This window comes from Chinchilla lanigera, unplaced genomic scaffold, assembly GCF_000276665.1.
Source record: "Chinchilla lanigera isolate Chin_1 unplaced genomic scaffold, ChiLan1.0 scaffold00003, whole genome shotgun sequence".
Lineage (NCBI taxonomy): Eukaryota > Metazoa > Chordata > Mammalia > Rodentia > Chinchillidae > Chinchilla > Chinchilla lanigera.
This window is the reverse complement of record NW_004955404.1, coordinates 9,814,145-9,834,351: the sequence shown is the minus strand read 5'-3', so window position 1 is coordinate 9,834,351 and position 20,207 is coordinate 9,814,145. Positions and strand designations below refer to the sequence as shown.

Here is a 20,207-nt window from a genome sequence, read left to right as displayed (position 1 = left end):
GCAGAGAAAATTGTGCCTTGTATCTAGCTAACAGAATGCAAATATCACAGAGTCTCAGAATCTAACAAAGTCATGAAGATACTGTTCTAGCTAATGAGATACTTATGGCAACCCGTGGAAGGATGGGACTTTCTAAAATAATGCACCATGTTTAATTATTTTGTTGTGACATTTCTGTATTCACATAGCCAGGCAGGAATGAAAATGCGTTTTGCTCCATTTCAGGGCTTTGGAGGAGAAGAGCTCTCAGCAGAGGTGCTGGTACTTTGGAAGTACATTGCTGTTTGTTTTTGATTTCGTTGGAGGCAGAGAAAAGGTCACTGGCTTTTGAAAGGAACCTTTCTTCAGCGGAGCTGAACAGTGGGGTGTAAGTCAGTGCAGCAGTGAATTCAAGATTTTATAATTTAGGTAGTGGAACATTCTGTCTCTCAAAGTTCTCTCCAGATAAATCCTGAAAGAAACAGCACAGAAGCTCCTCTGTCCTTGAGCCTGGTCCAGCGTGCTCAAATTCCCTACAGATGGACCACCTTTTTCTCATCCAGGATTGTCAACTAGATTCAGAAATTCATTCCCATATCTCAAAAGGGCAATTAGTTTTTTTTTTTTTTTTTAAATAGTAAGCATAAGGACATAAGTTAAAGATGCCTGTGTGTGGAAATGCGTCACTCTACCAGAGTAACAGCCCCGGACACCGGTGCTCTGTCATTCTGAGACTTTTCCTTCATGGGCTGGAATTTCCTGTTCACAGTGATATATACATACTATTTGCTGGAATAATATGGATTCTATTTCAAGTGGAAGACAGATATTTGCAAATGTGAGTCCTCTGAGAACTGAGACCACCAGCAACCGGACAGGTTAATTATTAGGACTGAGAAACAAGATAAGGTTGTTGGTGTTAGCTCAGTCCCTCCCTCCAACACATTTATCTGAACTTTAGACCATTAGTCTAGCTCCTTTTTCTGGACAGTAGGTCATTCAACTGGTCAAACCAGCCACGTAGGAAGAATTGGAATTCTTTAAGATTACTGCCAAGACTCTGTCTACTTGGGTGCTACAATCCCAAACACTTTCAAAAAAAATATTTCTTTTTTTTTTTTTTTTTGGTATCATATCTATTAGAGTTTTTTAAAATTTATTTTAAAAATGAAAGAAGGAAAACATAGTAACAGACAACCATTTACAAAATAGCATAAGAACAATGCAAACAATACAGAGTTACAGACAAAGTGGTAGGATACGAACAATTGTTGTTGTATTATGTATTGATGTCTTCAAAGTGGTTTCTCAGGAAAACAGATAGAGACATACAAGATTGATCAAACAAGTAATCATTAACTGTTCCTTTCAGTAAAGCAATAGAAGACAGTAGTACAACTATGTTAGCTATCCTGTATGTACATACATACATACATAATTTCCTCTTCTTTCTCTTCTCTTTTCCTTCATCCCAGTTGCCCTTTACTTTTGAGCATTTTCCTTTCCTTTCACAATGTCTAGCATACCTCCTAGTTTTTATTCACTCTTTCCGGTTCTTATACTAGTGAGACAATATGTTACTTACACATGCAGGTCTGATTTATTTCACTTAAGAGTATGGTCTCTAGTTGTGACCATTTACCTATAAAAACCTCTAGATTATCTTTCTTTATAGCTGAGTAATATTCCATTATATAAAAGCACCACAATTTTTTGACCCAGTCTTTAGTGGATGGACATTTGGGTTGCTTCCACAATTTAGCAATTACAAATTGCACCGCTGTGAGCATGGGTGCACATACATTACTGTGATATGATGTTTTCAGATCTTCTGGGAATGAGGAATAAGGAATAAGGATAGGAAAGGAAGAAGTAAAACTATCACTATTTGCAGATGACATGATACTTTACACGGAAGACCTCAAAAAACTCCACAAGAAGACTCCTGGAATTAATCAACAAATTCAGCAGTTGATAAATTTAGCAGTTGACTTTGGATACAAAGTCAACACCCTAAAATCAATAGCATTCCTATACACAAACAACAACCAGACTGAGAGAGAAATTAAGGAAACCATACTTTTCACAATAGCTTCCAAGAAATTGAAATATTTAGGAATCAATCTAACAAAAGAAGTAAAAGATCTATTCAATGAAAACTGCAGTACTCAGAAAAAAGAGGATTTCAATAAATGGAAAAATATTCCTTGCTTATGGATAGGAAGAACCAACATTGTGAAAATGGCCATCCTACCAAAATTGTTGTACAGATTCAATGCAGTTCCCATTAAACTACAATTAGCATACCTCACAAATCTAGAGAAAACATTCCTTACATTCATCTGGAACCAGAAGAGACCCAGAATAGCAAAAGCAATCCTGGGCAACAAGGACAAGTCAGGTGGAATCACAATCCCTCACCTGAAATTATATTACAAAGCTATTGTAATAAAATCAACATGGTACTGGCTAAAAAACTGACTAGGAGATCAGTAGAACAGGCTGGAAGACACAGACACAACCACAAACACACTCAGCCACCTAATCTTTGATAAAAGGGCCAAACAAACCCACTGGAAGAATGATACCCCTTTAATAAATGGTGCTGGAAAAATTGGCTTGCTACCTGCCAAAGACTGAAAATAGACCCAAGTCTACCACCATGCACCAAATTCAAGTCAAAATGGGTCACAGATCTCATTATTAAAACAGAAACATTAAATCTATTAGAAGGGAAAGTAGGTAAAAACCTTGAAGACATAGAGGTAGGCAGGGAGTTCATGAACAAAAAACAAATTGCATGTGAAATACTTCAAAGAATCAACAACTGGGATCTCATCTTACTGAAAAGTTGCTGCACATCTAAAGAAATCACCAGCAGAGTAAAAGGAAAACCCACAAACCTGGAAAAAGTTTTAGCTGACTGTCCCTCAGACAAAAGGCTTCTATCTAGAACATATAAAGAATTAAAAAACATCAGGCCCCCCAAATTCAAAGACCCAGTCCAAAAATGGGCAGCTGAGATGAACACACACTTCTCAGATAAAGAAATACAAACAGCAAATAAATACATGAGAAAATGTTCAACATTATTAAGTCATTCGAGAAATGCAAATTAAAACAACATTGAGATTTCATCTCACCCCAGCAAGAATGGCTAGCATTAAGAAATCAACCAATAACAAATGCTGGCGAGGCTGTGGAGAAATAGGAACTCTTCTCCACTGCTGGTGGGAATGCAGACTGGTGAAATCACTGTGGAAATCAGTCCGGAGATTCCTCAGCAAACTAGGTCTAGAGGTCCCATTCAACCCAGCTATTCCCCTTCTGGGTATTTTCCCGAAAATACCATTTCTAAAATTCAGTTATATTTGTTTTTTTAAAGGTGACACATGTATATGGTTAAAAGTACAATAAGGAGAAAAAACATTCACATGTAAAGATGGTAACATTGTCATCATTTATTTTCCCTCTTCTCAGAAATCAATCAAATCAAGAAGGAAGGAAAGTAGAAAATAGAAGGGCAAAGTCGCTCTGAGTAACCAATAGGTGAAATGTTGAACTCAAGGGCACAGAAAGTAGCAGAGAGGTACAGGGGAGTCTCCTTCCCCAGAATGGTACCTGCTACTTGACAAGGGCAGGCACCTGTTACCTGGTGTGTCCTGGACGGTCCAAACTCTTATAGAGGAACCTTGCCAATCTCAACCAGATCTTGACCTTGGCCACAGTTAAAGCAAACCTTACGTCCTAACGAATTTCCACCTGACCTGTCCCTTCTGGCAGACTATGGGGACTGTTTAACAGGTGATCTCCCTCCCCGGAGGAAATACTAAAATTGACTTTAATCTGTTTTTTTTTTTTCCCCAGTATTGGGAATCGAACTCACTACCTTGCTCTTCCCACGCAGGTGCTGTGCCACTGAGCTAAATCCCCAGCCCCTGACTTTAATCTTTCAACAGGTTTTTCAGACAAACTTCCTGGAAAGTATCCAGCATAAAGGCAGATAAGAAAACTGAAGGCAAGGTAACTGGACCGGACAAGTCACGCTGAGCTGGGCCAGCCCGGGGTCCTATGTTAGAGCAGGGGCTTTGTTTCTCAAACCCTCATCTTTCCTTATGCTAGGGCTTGAATGTAGAGTTTTGCACTTGCCAGGCAAGGGTTCTGCCCGTGAGCTATAGCCCTAGCCCAACTTACCCTTTTATTTAGGTAGCAGCAAAGATTGTGCTAAGGAGCGCCTCTCATGTCTTAGTTTGCTGGGCTGTAGTAAAATATGACTAGACCCCAGACTACACAATTGTGTGGAAGTTTGAAGGAGTTCATATTCCTTGAAAGTCTTCAATTTTTTCTCATGTACACCACGAATTTTTATTTCAAAAAATCCACTAATTTTCTCTATATTAAAGCTGATGATTAAAATTTCCCCTTGCCACATCACTTCTCCCACTGTTGTGGATGCGTTAGAGTTTTGAGAAAATGCCTTCTCGCCTCATCCATCCAACTCATTCAGCGTTGTGACACTGTGCCCTTATTAAGCCACTTTGCACTGTCAAACTGAGCTGAATCTGTCAGAGAAGGTGTGACTCTATTTTTCCAGTTTAAATGACATGTGAACACATACCCCGTGGCAACCATGTGATTCCTAAAGCCCAATTCTAAGGGAGACATACTCTTGGAAGGAGGTTTTCCAAGTAAAATTGTCACCTAGATAGATAATAAGATGGTGCCCAATGGGACCCTCCTCCTGGAGATGCTCATGTGGGAATTGTCACCTTGGGGGGCCCTAGTATGGTACAGCCTGGACCAACACATACCACAGATGCTGGGCAGGTTAGTTTCACTTTTATTTTGTAAGCCAAGGGAGAAGATCGGTTATTTAAAAAGTGCACAGGAGGAGAGGGCGGGTGTCTTTCTTACAGACCGTGCTGCCTGTGCTCTGGAAACTCTCTGGGTCCCTGGCACAGCACACTTATGAGATGGCAGGTGTCCTGGGCAGGTGAGGGCCTGAGCTGGTTGCTGTTTTATCAGAGTATTCCCTGCAAATGGTTTCTAGTGGGAAGGGCATTTCTTGTTCTGGTGTGCAGAGCGACCTTTTTCTGTAGACCCTGTCATGAACTTGTCCAAGCGGATACAGCTTGAGTAACCACTGCGGAGACTGTAAAGTGTTCAAGGCCAGCTGTATGCCATGGTCATCTCAGCACAGATGGACCCGCCACTCAGAGCAAGCCCACGCTGGGATTCGTCCTCATATTCTGTAATGGTACTACTCAAGACCCAACGATTTATTTGCACCCCATAAATGCTACTCCAACCCATGTGCAGCTCTGCGCATGAACAGCCAATGTAGGGAGCTAATACATGGGACACTGCCTTCCTTAGGTATAATTTCTTTTTTTTGCAGACAAATTTTAGGTAGAATTATAATGTAAAGACAGTTTCTTATATCACATACACTTGGTTTTATTTTCTCATTACAGTTTTCCAAGTTACAGTAACGTACTATCTAGGAAAATGCTTTCACGCCATTCCTGTAAGGAATCCAGTAGAAGAGTCAAAGTCCTTCCACTCAACACAAGTTTGGACAGCGCTTCCTAGCACGAAGGGGTCCACCTGTCTTGTTGGGCACTCTCCCCTGTCTTCCACTAGGTATTTCTGTCACATATGCGAACTTAATGTATGCAGTGGTAAAGATACTCCAAACGCTCATGCATTTTACGCTGATCATGTTACTCTACAGCCTGTAGTTCTGACAGCATGCAGTCTTACACTTATAAATGGGTAGTTTAAATTTCCTTATCAATACTTCATTTCAAGGTATATTTTAGAAAGAAGCATGACAATTACATCTTCATAGACACTCTAAGATAGGTGTGCTTTTAGTTCTAATGATTTTTCATATATGTTATTTATTGCTTGATAAATCTTGATTACTTTAAAAAGTAATTGACTTTAAAATTATTACTTGCATTCTTACCATAATGTTTATAATTATGTCCTTTCTTTTGGCTATCACAAAATATATAAAGCCTAAGAATAACAGTAAAGTATTCTCATCTTTTTATAAACATTTATGCCTAGAATTTATGTTTAAATACCTGAAAGAAGAGAAATGGCCTATTGTGCTAGTACACTACTTTCAACAAGGATGTCAGTAATGTCTCTGACATTCTTATAAGTGGATAGATATGCAAAGCTGCTTTCTAGCATAAAGTATATGCTGATTCCCAGAAAATTAGTTCATTAAAACAGCTCCCTTTTGTTTAATATAATCCTACTTGTGTTTAAGTGTATGTCAATGTTTATTGTTCTTACCTTAAGATTTTAGTGACTGCCGTCTCTTTTTCCAGAAGATTTCTGGCCCTGATGCTGAACACAGACTTGCGAAGCTGAAAGCAGAAGAGCGCTGACTTTAGCTGTGGAATGTCAAAGAATCATACACCAAGACATCACTAAATAGATGGCACCACTAAAACATTAAACGGAAATGCTTTTCACCGAAGGACCATCACGTAACTGATTCTGTTGTTTAATATTCATTTTAGCTTTTACTTTTGTTTGAGCAGGACTGCAAGTGAACCTATATAGCTTCATGGCACAGCTGTGGGATGAAGAGACGGTGGTGTGTCGCTGGTCATGGCCTGGCCTTCATCTAAACGGGTTTCTCAGTTGCCTAAGAACTTAACGCAGAGACTAATATCGGACTGCTTATTCATCACTCTTCAGTAACATGTGCTGGCGGGGCTTGGCCTGGGATCCAACGCTAATTTGAATATAAGGTTAGGAGCTGATTTGTCCACAGACATGGAGTCCGAAGATGGGCTTCAAGGGGACCTCCTGGTTGACTGTGGAGGAACTCTTCTAGAGAAGAGGATTAAAGCAAATCCTGGAAGCCGAGTGTAGCCAAGATACACACTCCCCAAACCCAGCCTGTCTTGCTTGCTAGTGGCGGAAGGTAGATTCATGGCAAATGTACAAGGAGCCAAGATGGTCAGAAAAAGGGAAGGAGAGGGAGAAAACAAGGAAGTGCACCATCAGAGGGAGATTCCTGAACAAACAGCTGGAAAATGCAACTCCAGGAGTTAGAATAGTGCTAAGAAAGGCAGAATACCTGTTCACGGTCACCAATAGACCATCTTAGGCTTACTGAGCACTTGGCAGGGTTATAGTGACAGATGCAGCTAAAGGATAGCTACAAATCGGAGTTCTTGGAATCTGGAGTCAAATAGCTTACTGAGGGGGCACACATGACGTCCTCAGTGAAAAGGACAATACAGCAGATGCTCGAGTACTGGGCAGCAAGTTCAGTAGAGAAGGTGAGAGGGGCTGTTACATGCACACTGGGGGAGAACTGGGTGTCTGGCAGACAGAGATGAGCTTGCCAAAGAAGAGGAAGTGGCCTTGAAGGACAAAGGAGACTCTGTAGCAAAGGTGGCCATGGGTGAAGTGGAAGTGTGCACCCAGAGCAAGTGCTATGGTAGTTGGGTTTTAAAGCAAAGCAACTACAGGAAATACTACAAGGAACAGCATGCCCCAAACAAAGTTAAAGGAAGGAAAAGAAGCAGGAGACAGAAAACTGTTTAGTAAAAACAGGCCACCTAACTGTTTTTTCAAGAAGGGTTAGGCAGGTTGAGACACAAAGCCGTAGAGCCCCAACCTACAAATCAAGCTATAAACAAATGCTGTGGGATTGACCATTATGTTCCAATGGCCATAAAAAGAACCTAAATCACAAACTGGTCTTTCCAATCGCAACTGACAATCCAGAGGAACATCATCATTTGCCATGTAATTTTCCTATTTCCCAGGAGATCTTTAAGGAAGGGGAGAATCACTGAACAGGTTAGCAATTTCCCCTTCATCGGGAAAGCTGGCATACTTGTTTTACTTATTTGATTTTCATAATGAAAAACTGAATTTTGTTATTCACTAAAACTCCTAGGAGAATAGACTAATGTGTAGATAGGGAGACAGGAGAAGGTGTCATTTATTTAGAAGTTATGTTTTCTTTAGCATATGGAGGGCTATCTACAGAGATGGGACAGGAAACTTTGACACATCTTCACCTCTCCCTTACAGAGGGGATTTGGAGCACTGATTTAATCTCCTGAGCTGATAGCACATCTCTTAAGGGATGTTACTGACAGATTCTGGGGCTAGAAGACCCCACTGATGGACCCCAGCATGGTGGAGTATCTTCTTCGGTGACATCTCCAGACACATGCAGTTTCAGAGGCTACAGATCCTCCTCTTAGCTCAACCTGGAGGACGGTGTCGGTCTTAGCCACCTTCTCCACTGGAGGTGGCAGCCTGAGTTCAAACACCTGCCCACTGCCCCTGCCGTGGAGTGGCCGACACGCGACATATTTCCATGGTAGGAAAAGCCTTCGGGATGGGATCTGGGGCACTGTTTCCTCAAATGACTTCTGCACTGCAAAAAGTTGCTAAAAGGCTACAAAGTCTCCTTTGTCCCAAGCTTAAAATGATAAAAGCAAAATGCAGTGTTAAGCCCTACACTTGAAAGTGTAGGGAACACTTGAAAGCTGGTGTTGTAATTAACAGCAGAAGTAGAGGAAGAAACATTGCATAATAGAAGAATTTTAGATTCAGCTTTGGGATGTTCTTGAAAGAAGAAAGAAAGGGTATATACATAGATGCATACATGTAAAAGTAATATGTATCAAAGATGATGTAGAAATATTTCATAAATATAAAATAGATATTTTAAAGTACGTATTTGGTACGTATGCAATTGTTATACTAGATACAATATGTATTTAGATAGTTATATATTTCAGTTGTTCTTTTTCACAGTAGTAAAGGTCTACAGTGATTATCTAGCCATCCCTTCTGTTCTTACAGCGATAGTAAAGCTGTGCATTTTTTCTTTTTTTTTTTCAGCAAAGAACAGTCTCAGCTAGTCACAAAGAACTCCGTGCTACACTACTCTGCAGCGCCCTCGTCTGGCCCTAGAAGATACTGACAATAACCTAAAGTAAAGCAAGGAATACACAGATGCGTCTCATAAGTAATTTATAGTTCTGAGCTCTTAAATCGTGGTTATGCAAGAAGGCAGTAGTGGCTCATTCTGTATCTAAATGCATCAGAGATGTAGAAATTTAAAAAATGGGTAAAGGGGGCATATTTACATAGATTTTGCGTTGAAGAACAAAAACAGAATAGTTGCAAAATACATTTTTATGTGCATTTAATATGTAAATCCAAAATATTTAACTCCACAATATGACAATTCCTTGATTGAATTAGTGAAAACAAATTATTAGAAAACAATAAATTAATTGATATGTTAAAGTAACACAAAATTGCTATCTTTAAAATGTTAAACTTTTAACTTAAAAGATGTTCCCAGAATTGTGACATTAACACACAATCCAAGGGCCTGGAATTCCAGCTCAATTCACGTAACTATTTGTGCTTGAAAACCTGGACCGGGAAGATGCACCAGGGAGGGCCGTCACTGATTTCTTGGCCATGTCTTCTAAGTAAAAGACCCGGGGACGTTTCACCTGTGGTTTCTGGGAGTCTGGATTTCGCTGAGCGCGTCTCCTGGGGTGACTCAGTGTCTTCCTCTGTCTCCACCTTTCCTGCAAACTGGGAGCTGGGTTCAGAGACTTCCTCAGGCAGACGTGGGCTGACCCCCTCGGCAGACACAGGTGGGGTCTTGTTCTTGCACCAGTAGACACCTGCTGCCTGGGGCCGTCTTTGTGATATTAACAGCACTGATGTCCACTCCAAAGATACGCGAATTCATTCAGCTGGCAAACTTGTCATTTCCTTCTTATTTACTAGTTGGATTACTTTTTACATGAGGTATTTCATCTCTTATATTATCTGGCTGCCCAGTGGTACAATTCAGATGGAAAAAAATCACGTAAGTGCTTGATTCTTGACCTTTACTTTGTAGTTTTTACGTAGCTAATTGATTTTCAGTCATCTTCTTGACGACTAATTACTATTTTTAAAATATCATTTTGAACTCAAGGTTGAAGCATAGTTGATGCACTCATTTACTGCCACTGCTATTTTTATCGTAGGTCCCAGGATCTCAGTGCTCACCGGGAGCTCATCAAAGTGGCTCGCTGGTGCCTTTGGTAGGACCTCACACGGGTTCTGAGGCTCTCTGAGGTCAGGTATGAGAAGATGCTCCAAGGCTATACATATACTTCCTGTCCAAATCACTGGTCTCCAAGCAGCTCTGGTTTATTTACTGAGAAGTGATTTTTCAAGAACACATCCAGAGTCCAGCAACACTCGCTGTTACTGAGCTGGTCACTGTCTGCAGGACTTTGACTAAAACTGATTCTGATAGTTTCAGTTTAAATTCAGCACAAGATGATTTTACCTAAACTCTTCTCTATGACATCCATATCCTTTGTTTTTCTTCCCGCTTCAAGATTCTTGATAAGTAAAGATGCAAGGGATGACAAAATTAGACTATCTCATAATTGCGAGTTTTGTTTATAGACAATAGCCGCAGAATAACAATAGTGAACACAACCAAGACAATTAATGGATATTTTAAAAATGTTTACATATATTCCTTCCATTTTCCTCATTTGCCCATTGTACTATCCCTGTATTATACAGCACAGAGCTCTCACAAATTCTATTCTTTATTTCAGTCTTCATGTTGTCTTAGCTTGTACATAGGAATAGCTGTCCCCAGTTCTGGCAATGTCTGAGTGAACACTGGGGTTTTCTTGCCTGTATGAAGCATTGTTATAGTACTTTCCTCAGGGAACACTACTGTGCATGACTTGACTTATATGATGATGTCTTCATAACAGATTTCTGTCCTTTTAAAATTGAAAGTCAGTTTTCCAGAATGGGAAAAAAGCCCTGACTTTCATACTCTCTGCGTGGCAATCTTTCATATACTACTCTAGTTTCTTCTGATATAAACTATTGCTGCTAAAAAGTCTGATGAGGGCCTAATGCTCTTTCCCTTACAAGTTTCTTCTTTTAAGATATCAAATTGTTTTCTTTTAAATTAAAGTCTTGTAACTTGTCTGGTGTACGTCTTGTTTGTGGTTATTCTCAGTTGATATTTTCAGGTATTGGGTGTATGTCTCCAATACATAATTTCAAATCTTTTTCTAGTTCAGAAAAGTTTACTGCTTGTTCTGGCCTCTTGCTGTGATATTCTTCTGTGGGGACTCCTATAATATAAACGTTAGACCTTCTTGACTTTCTCCAATTTGCCATTTTCTTGCAAATCATTTTCACTTCTTTCTTCATTCTGTTTTGATTCTTGAAAAATGTCCTCTTCTTCACATTCTATTTCTCTTCAGGCATCAGCAATTTCATTTTCTTTACCCCCTACTTCTCTCAGGCTGTCTAATCACTTCATAGTCCTTTGAGTTCAGTACTGCATTTCTGAGTTTTTCTCATTCTTGTATGTGCTGTGGTTTCAATTTTATGTAGTTTCTAATGGCTTTTAACTCACTTAGGAATAGAGTACTATAGGTAGAGCTATTTATGAGCATGTTTTTATAGTATGCTTTTTGATCTTTTTTCTTATAATAGGCTTTTGTAAGGAATTTCAGTTTAATAGTTTTCCCATTTTTAAAGGCAAAATTGGGTTTCCAAACAATGCATTGTTTCCCTTCCACCTTCAGAGCTTTCTCCTGTTGTTTTAGTGTCTCCTATTGTTTAGTGACTAATGCAGTAGCATTGCGGGGGTTTTCTGGCTTTATCTCCCACCCCTCCACCTATCCCATCTCAATGTGCTCTGGGTCTGCTCTTTTCCTCATTGCTCTTGTCCTGGCCTGTTCAGTCTCTACTCCATTCTCCGATGGTGCTCTTCAGAGTGACACTGAGAAGGTGGGATCCTTTTCTCATAAGTAATGGATACTTTATAACTAACCTTGAACATTTATGGTTTATGTCTGGATGTCTCCCCCAAGGCCTCATATGGACATGGGGGGTGGGCTTTTGGAGGTGGCTGAATCTAGAGTGTGTGATTTGCTCATTGTCTAGTGCTGGGAGTGGCACTGTGAATGCTGCACCTGCCCTAGGGCGGGTAGCCTACATACAATATAAGGGAGAGAAGGAGGCTTGCTTCTCCCTTTTGCCCTTTTGCCTCTTTTTCTCTTGTTGCATTTGTTGTCTGCTGCCACCTTGAACTGTTGCTCCTCAGCCTTACCACCCTGCCTTGGAGCCAGATGATTACAGACAGAAACCTTCACAAACTGTGAGCTAAATAAACCTTTCTTTAATTGTGGGCATCAGGTATTTTGTCTCAACAGTGAGAGAAAAGTAATCAAGACAGACAATGCTTCTATACAAATCACGCTGTTGGCTTTTTTGCACCTGGTTTTATTTGGGGTCTGTGTGTTATCTACTTTTGAATGCCTCCTATGTGCTGTCCATGGATTTGGGCAGAAGAATCACAAGCTTGATCCCAGTCTGGGCAACTTAGTGAGACCTTGTATCAATATGAAAAAATAAATAGGTTGGGGATATAGTTTCTTGTTAGATAAACTGCATATAGTTTATTGGTATATAAATTGCATTATAGTTAATCGGTAGGTCAATTGCATTTTGTTAGCAAGCACAAGGCCCTGGATCCAATCTGCACCATTACAAATTACCAAACAATAAAAAATTAAGCTAAGTGATCTTTTTACTTGTTCTATATATGTAACTCATTGTCAGAATAACATATCTGAAACATTAAAAAGATCTATTAGTTTTTGAGCCCATTAAAGCCAGCAAGGTCATAGTATTTATACTTTATAGCTACTGATGCCTTAAATCAGGGATCCATCCCAACTTTCAATGAATTAGAACATTATTTCAGATAATTCAGTCCCCTATAAGTAGTCATAGACCTTTCAGGAAATGTTAGCTCTCTCTGAGAGGCTGCAATCCTTCCAGTGATGGTGAACCTTTTAAAGCTTTCAACGATACAAACAGCCCTCTGTGGCATGTGTGCCATAGGTTCAGCCACGGCTAGCGTAGACCCTAAAGAATCATAGCTTCCATGTGTCCATTATCTGCAGAGTGAAACCCTTAACAATGACTCAGAAAAGAACACCACAAACGCTATAAATATTTGACTTCAGTTTTGATTGGAAGTACTAACAATATATTTCTGTTTCTAAAAGGGAAAAAGTTCAAGTGGCCTTATTCTTCTTTGCTCACTTTAAAAATACTAACAGATTAATAATAAATGGGAAAGCATTTTAAGAACATATGACCATGAAACACAAAACCTCGGTCCCATGAATAGGGTTTAATGAATGTCATTCCTGTTAGGGAGGTATAATTATTGTAATGAGCCACTGTACTGAACAAGTCTCCCACATAAAATATAGTCATTGGAAATAAGCAATTACTTAAAATTGCATAGGTTGAAGGTGGTGCCTCATTTGACTACATTTGAATTTTTCATGCACCCATGAACTGAAAATGAATATCTAAGTTCATATGATACATCACGTGTATGGCAAGAGCTTTCTATTAAATAAACTTTCTATGTAGTTGACATTACGCTGAGAAGGAAAGGATTTTAAAAGGTGATTTATGTAGGCGGCAGTAGATGAAAACGGTCATACTATGATGTATATAAAGGTGAATTCCATTATAATGTCATGTTACAAAACTTTGAAATGTGCCTTAGGATGTGAATTTTGTGAAAAGGAAGTTTTAGATGATGAGTCAAGATCTTTAATCCTAAATTATTTCAATAGTATAAATGCTACTCTGTAAAAACACCAGGCAGAAGATAAAATATGCATACAAATAGGCAAATGCACAGACAACACACACACACACGCACAGACATACACGCACACACACAAGTTGATATACACATCAATCCTTCTCTTCCTCTGAGCTCCAGGAAAAACAGCATGAGCGGGTTCCCATCTTGTGTGAAATGGCTCTATCTCTGGGAGTTCTATGAGGCAGTAGGTGCCATATAAGGATGGTGTTTTCCTGGCCTACTCTATTTCTCTCCAGCATCTGAAACTATGCATAATTGGTGCTTGAGATATATTTGAAGAATGCATTAATATTAAAACATTACTTCTATTCTCTTCTCTCTTTTGTTTTACATCTTTTTCATATCTAGTTAACCTTGAAACAACATATGTGAAGAGGTAAAAATTATGGGGAACTGATGATTTTGAAGTCAGTCAACTTCATAGATAGGAGAATCTTGTAAAACTGGAAACTAAGTGATTGTAAATCTGGCTGAGTTGACATTTTTACACTGATATTTTATGACAATGCTTTATTCACTAAAGCAGTAGTTGGGATTATGATTGACTTGGTCAAATCTCTGATATCCTACACATCATCTAACCCGGCATAATGATAAAACAATGCAAAGTGTGAGGGAAAAACAGTACTTTTAGTTATTGAAAAATATTTATATATGTTTAATATATGGCTCTCGCTGACAAGAAACTATGAATATATGGTAGGTAGATCTTAATTACAGGAGCAAAAGCCAAAATGACTTAATGGTTATGGTTCATATAAATAGAAAGACCAAGACTGGAAATCTGCAGAGGTGAAAAAGATGAGTGGATTTATGATTCTAGAGAAAATGTCAGGTGCTTTTAACCAGGCAACTGTCTGTGAATTTAAAACCTATGCCACGGTGGTAATCCAAGGAAGCAGGCTTTGGACTCAATTATGCTTGAACTGCATTTGAACTTCAGGTACAAATAATAAAAACATTATTATTAGTGATAAATACAACACACCAAGACTAGCAGAACAATGAAAAATAAAATCGATGCATAAGTTTATACTCAACAGGGAAAAAAGTTTAAAAAGAAGGCCAAATGATATATTTCAAACAGAGCTTTTGAAGTGACTCAGGTCTTTGGCATCTGTTTTGGAGGTAGTACAATAACTTCTTAATTAAAAACATCCCCTGTTAGCTGTAAGAAAAATCATTATTCAAACACTGATTTACTTTGACTCTCAGGAAATACACAAGTCAGGGATAGAAACAGGCTACATACAGTGCCAAACTAAAAGAATCGCACAATTACTTATTCTTCAAAAATGAACACAGGTAGAGAACTGCTACTCTTGTTAGCTGAAAGTGGAAAAGTACTTTTCACCCTGCACAGAGAAAGGGTGGGCCCTCGGACACATCATATTTTATCTTGAGCTCAGTAATTTTCTACAAAGATGAATAAACAATACCTCAAATTGATATTGTGTGTCTTTTCATTTCCTGTGACAAGCGGGCTCTCAATGACCCTGAGGAATTTCAAGCTCAAGAGCATTTGCGTGTTTGGTGTGATGAAGACGGGTTCTTTCTGCAGGGCCACCCCATGTATACCTCTGAGACACAGCACACGGCTGTATCATAAAATTCCTTATATCTCTCTCTTCTTCTAGAGACAGATCCTCAATAATTCTGCAGAGCTGCTAAGCTACTACTTTAGAAAATCTTTCCAGAGGAGCAAAAGCCTTAGAGAAGAAAACAGATTGTTCACTGTCTCTGTCTGTGTCTCTCTCTCCATAAACATTTATCAGATTTATTATAGATCAGGCGGAGTAACTTGCTGTGTGGAGACTTACTAGAACAAATCATCTAACACTTTAATCATATAGGAAATTACAGATGTGCCGTATGGCAATCAGCGAGGATGGAAGGAAATGAATCTCACAGAACATTTTAAATTACTTCTTGAGAGTCTAAGACACTGGGTAGACAGTGCAGCAGCAGCTGAAATATCAACAAAAATCAAACTCCATGAAACGTCAGCTCATGCATGATGAGGAAAATAAGTCCAAAACTAGTGTGCTCACCTAGGCTGTTACAGCTGAAGGTTACGTCGGTTTAAGTAAAAGTCTTTCATCTGGATTGAGGAACGGAAGTCTGCTGGCTGAATGTGACAACTGATCGGGCTTCCTGACAGTAACCTGCCCATCTGGCTTAGGGGCCTCTGACTCAGTCTGTGGCAGATGCAGTGCTAGCTATGTAATATACGTGATCTTATTTCTCATAAGAAATCTTGAAAACAGGAATTAATTCTACTTTAAAGATGAGAATTGGAACTACGTTCCCTTAATCACTGCTCCACGCTGCTTCTCTCAAACAGCCCTGTCATGCCCAGGATGCCTTTCCGCCGGGTCCCTCTGCCTGGAACAACTTCCTGTCTTTCAGTCTCCCTCCGCTGTAAGGAGGACTGGGGGCGCCGCTCATGCTTCCCGAGTGCTTTTCGCATCCATCTATTTGCGTGTGCATTTCCTCCTCACACCATCAGCCTGTGAAGGGCACAGCACACATCTTTCTCATGCGTGGATTCCCGGGGTCTAGAGGAGAGGCCAATGACTAGCGGGTGCTCTAGTCTATAATCTCTATGATTACGGGGTGACTGACTGAAAGAAGACACATGGAAATGAAAAAACGATAAACAAGGCATAGTGACTAGGTTTATCCTGTCCCGCTTTATTTTGTACACATATTAATGGATAATTTTGGAGGCTTGTAAAGGAACTTGTTATAAGCTTAGCAAAAGGAAGCAGAGAAGAGAGAACTCCTCATACTCTGCTAAGAAGTCCAGGGCCCAGGGCTGGGGGAAGGGAAGGCTCTCTTCCCTCCATCTGTCTCTGATTCATGTGCCTTGGTGACACTCACTGGGGTTTCCAGACCATCTGGGAAATAGTAAGATAGCCAGGACAGCGGAAATAACAGTAAGTTAGCCAGGACAGTAAGATCCCCACCCAGGAGCGCAGGCTGAAAACCAATAGGAACCCCTAGACGTGCTCAGTGTGCACACTTGACCTTGAAGGGAGAATTCATTTTTGGGGGGCCCAGTGAACTGTTCTTGTTATTAGATTGCCAACAAGCCAAGCTCACCTCTCAGTGGATCAGCAAGTACTTTGTTTACGGCAGCTAAGGTTTAATGTCAATAGGGTAGAGGAAATGCAAACAGAAACTGTTGCCTGATCGCTTTTTCTCTTGAAAAGTAGGAAAGCGTTCCCAGGACATGGAGTTTATGCTTTAATCAGGGAAGGAACCCCTCTCAGCTGTCCATGGGAGTGGTAGTAGGTGGTGACAGAGAAGGCTGGGAATGGCGCTTCTGGGAAGGTGGGAAGGGAGGCCTTCATCTCAAGGACAGGAGGAAAGACACGCCTGTGTTCTCCTTCAGGTTCTGCACAGACCCCTCCAAAGACTTACTCATTGTATACTTTCTCCCCCGGCTGAAGGAAGGATGAGTGTTGTAAAATATGAGAAAAGGTGGTCAAAGGGGTTGTTCTAAAAATATCGCCTCTGCAAAGGGAGGTTGCCATGGGGATTCCTTATCGCTGTTCAAAGCCAGGGCAATTACCTGGAGAAAATCCTACCTACCATGTGCTTCTGGATTTTCTTCTATGCTTCATCAAACTCCAGCCCCCTTTTGGGGTTGTCAGTTGTTTACTTTTCTCTTCTCTTAACTCGTGATCTTTGGTTCCCTGGAACTCTGTTTTCCCTGGCAGGGGAGAGGTGGTTTTTCCTGGTGCAGTGGAAGTCAGAGGTTGCTCTTCACAGATAACCACCAAGGGAAAAGTGTTATTATGTGTTCCTTTGTGCTTGCTGTGAGAATCACCAATAAGCCAACCTCCCCTTTTGCTTAACACTCACTGGGGAAAAACAACCTCAATTTTCACAGTGCTGGGGTAGTTTTCCAGGAGGATGAAAGGCCAGGTCCACCACTTCAAGGCAACTGGCATTTCTAAAGCACTTTTGGTTTTAACAGAAATTTCCAAGTGTTAACTGAAAAATACTGCTGAAAAGCTATCCGTGCTATGGTCTGTATGCAGGATTTTGTTCAGGGTTATTGTGCCTTTGTTTTTAAGTGGCCTTTGGAGTTCTTAATAAAAATGAAAACGGCTTGCCATCGCTAAATGCAAGTGCCAAAGTGCTTTTTCTTCGATTTCTGCTTCCATTAAATCCTCACACTGAACTTCATTTACCAGGGATTCTCTGTTTTAGGTTTCTCTGGCCAGTGGCTCTCAACAGGGCTGAAAAACCCTCAGTGTTTATGAAGAATCCCAGGACCAGTAGTCGACGAAACTGAAAACAGCAGATGCTAAAAGGAAAGATGGCCTAAAAAGGTTGAGGATTTAAGATTGGATGGAGGGCAACACGGATGACCTGGTTGCTCCTAGGCTAGAGTTCTGCTGCTGAGGGGCAGGCGTGTCCTCAGAGTCACTTTCTGTATTGGAGCATTAACCTGGAGAACAGGTGCAGTAAGTGATCAGCATTATTCCAGCTGCAGTTTACTTACATCTGGGCCAACTAAGTTATCATAATTTGACCATGATATGTTATCCCTAAGGCTCTTTGCATAGAACGCCTGGTTGCTGATGGGCTTTTGGAAGGTGACTGGATCACAAGGGGTCTAACTTCATGAGTGGATTAATCCATAGACAACATCCTAATTTGATGGTATTAATGGCAGGTGATGGAAACAGGATGCGGGGGGTAGTTGAACAGGGTGGATCATACAGGTGTGGTCTTGGGGACTGTATGTAGCCCCAGTCCCTTCCTTTCTGGATTTCTGCTCTGTCTTTGCCTCCTGTTTTGCCATAAGATGAGCAGCTTTGCTCCACCACCCCTTTCCACCATGATATTCTGCCTCACAGCAATAGAACCAGTAAGCCATTGACTGAACCTTCTGAGACTATAAGCCAGGTACTTGGTTAGAGTGATGAAAAGCTGACTAACACGCAGGTACAAATGGGATGAAGGGTGACATAACCATGATTTACAATGTTCTTTTTTTTTTTTTTTTAAGATAACATGTATTTGAATCAACTGACTTTACAGTCTTCCTGCATCCTTCAAATCTTCCAGTCATTGTTAGCTGTGAGGTATCTCTGTTAATTCATTCTATTTCAAGAGAGGACAAGGGAGGCTGAAGTGTGAGGTTATAGAATGAAACTGGAATTGTTATTTTATTTTCAGCGAGTCACAAAAATCTATTAAATGAGAGGATAAAAAAGAAGCTACAGAAAATACAATGGCATTAAAGAAGCCAGATATAACGTTTTAGGCTCTTTGAACTTGAACCAACAAGAAGCAGGCTGGGGAGGGCTGCTGGGTGCAGAGAGAGATGCAGCTGATCTCAGATTCTTTCCCTGGTGGGTACCATCTTTATTGTTTTCTTCATCAAATGAGGAAAATGAAGTCCAGGAAGTGTGAGGAACATCCTGTTTCACTTCAGAGAGAAAATAAGTGCTCGTGAACTGATATTTCAGTTCTGGGTTTCCTGTGGCATCCTGCTCCCAGGGATTTAAACAGCCTGTCATGGCTTTGTCACTTTGGGTTCTCTGTCTATGTCAGTTCTGGGTCCTCTCCTTGGGGACAGGAGGTCACAGCCACAGCCCAGAATGGGCAGTTATTTTGCTCCTGCTTTATGATCTGCTTTGGAAACCGAATGAACACCAAAACCCAAATGAAAACAAATCTGCTTTCTAGCAATATAGAAAATGCACTTTCAGACTGATTGCGCACAGGCCTTTGTCTGTCCACTCTTTTATCCACTGACACAGGGCCTTTTGCTTCAGTGTCCTCTTCACGGCACTGCGTGAAATGCGACTGTGAAGAACAGAAGTGACGAACTGAATTTTAAAAAAGGTAAAAGCCTTTAAGGAGAATTAAAACTAATACACATATCATCATTTTTCCACTAAAAATTTAAAAGTGAAGGGTGATCTCAACAGAGACCAAATTAGTGGCTAAAAAGAAAAAACAAGCAGAAAAAAAAAAATACAGCAAAGCACAAGACAAGAATAAAAAAGATGGCAACCCTAAGGGGAATGGGTAACGCTAAAATGGTAAGGTAACACCGGAACCAGGAACAAGCGGAAATGTCCCTGGGCAAATAAACACCTGAGACTGCACACTGAAAATTCTTCCCGGTTTGAGCAGTACCGATGACAAAAGATGATGTACAAGGCGTCTGCACAGAGAAAGTCTCATAAGCTTCCCCCGGATCATGGCAAACTGTTATGGTTTATAACTAGATGCACCCCAAAGCCTGCTGAGCTCCTACATGGGCTTTGAAAGGTGACCGGATGCTGAGGACATTCTGGTCCCGTGGTGTCAGGAAGAGAATCCCAGAGGTGCATGGCCAGGAAGGTGTTTTCTCCTGTTCAGCGCCTCCTCACCCTTTGCCTGTAGCCTATCCTGAGGTGAGCAGCTCTCCCCCCACCGGGCCTCTCTGCTGGGCCTTCTTACGCTGGAGACACCT

General features: G+C 40.5%; 1 protein-coding gene across 4 annotated transcripts in view; it reads right to left on the bottom strand.

Annotated features, from left to right (window-relative positions):
• Nalcn (sodium leak channel, non selective) overlaps positions 1-20,207 on the bottom strand; it is a 291,122-nt gene that overhangs the window by 60,337 nt on the left and 210,578 nt on the right. For all 4 annotated transcript variants that reach the window (XM_005374037.2, XM_013515982.1, XM_005374039.2 and 1 more), the window contains one exon: positions 6,289-6,362. In XM_005374037.2, coding sequence (XP_005374094.1) covers positions 6,289-6,362 — 74 coding nt within the window. The remainder of the gene's footprint in view (positions 1-6,288; positions 6,363-20,207) is intronic.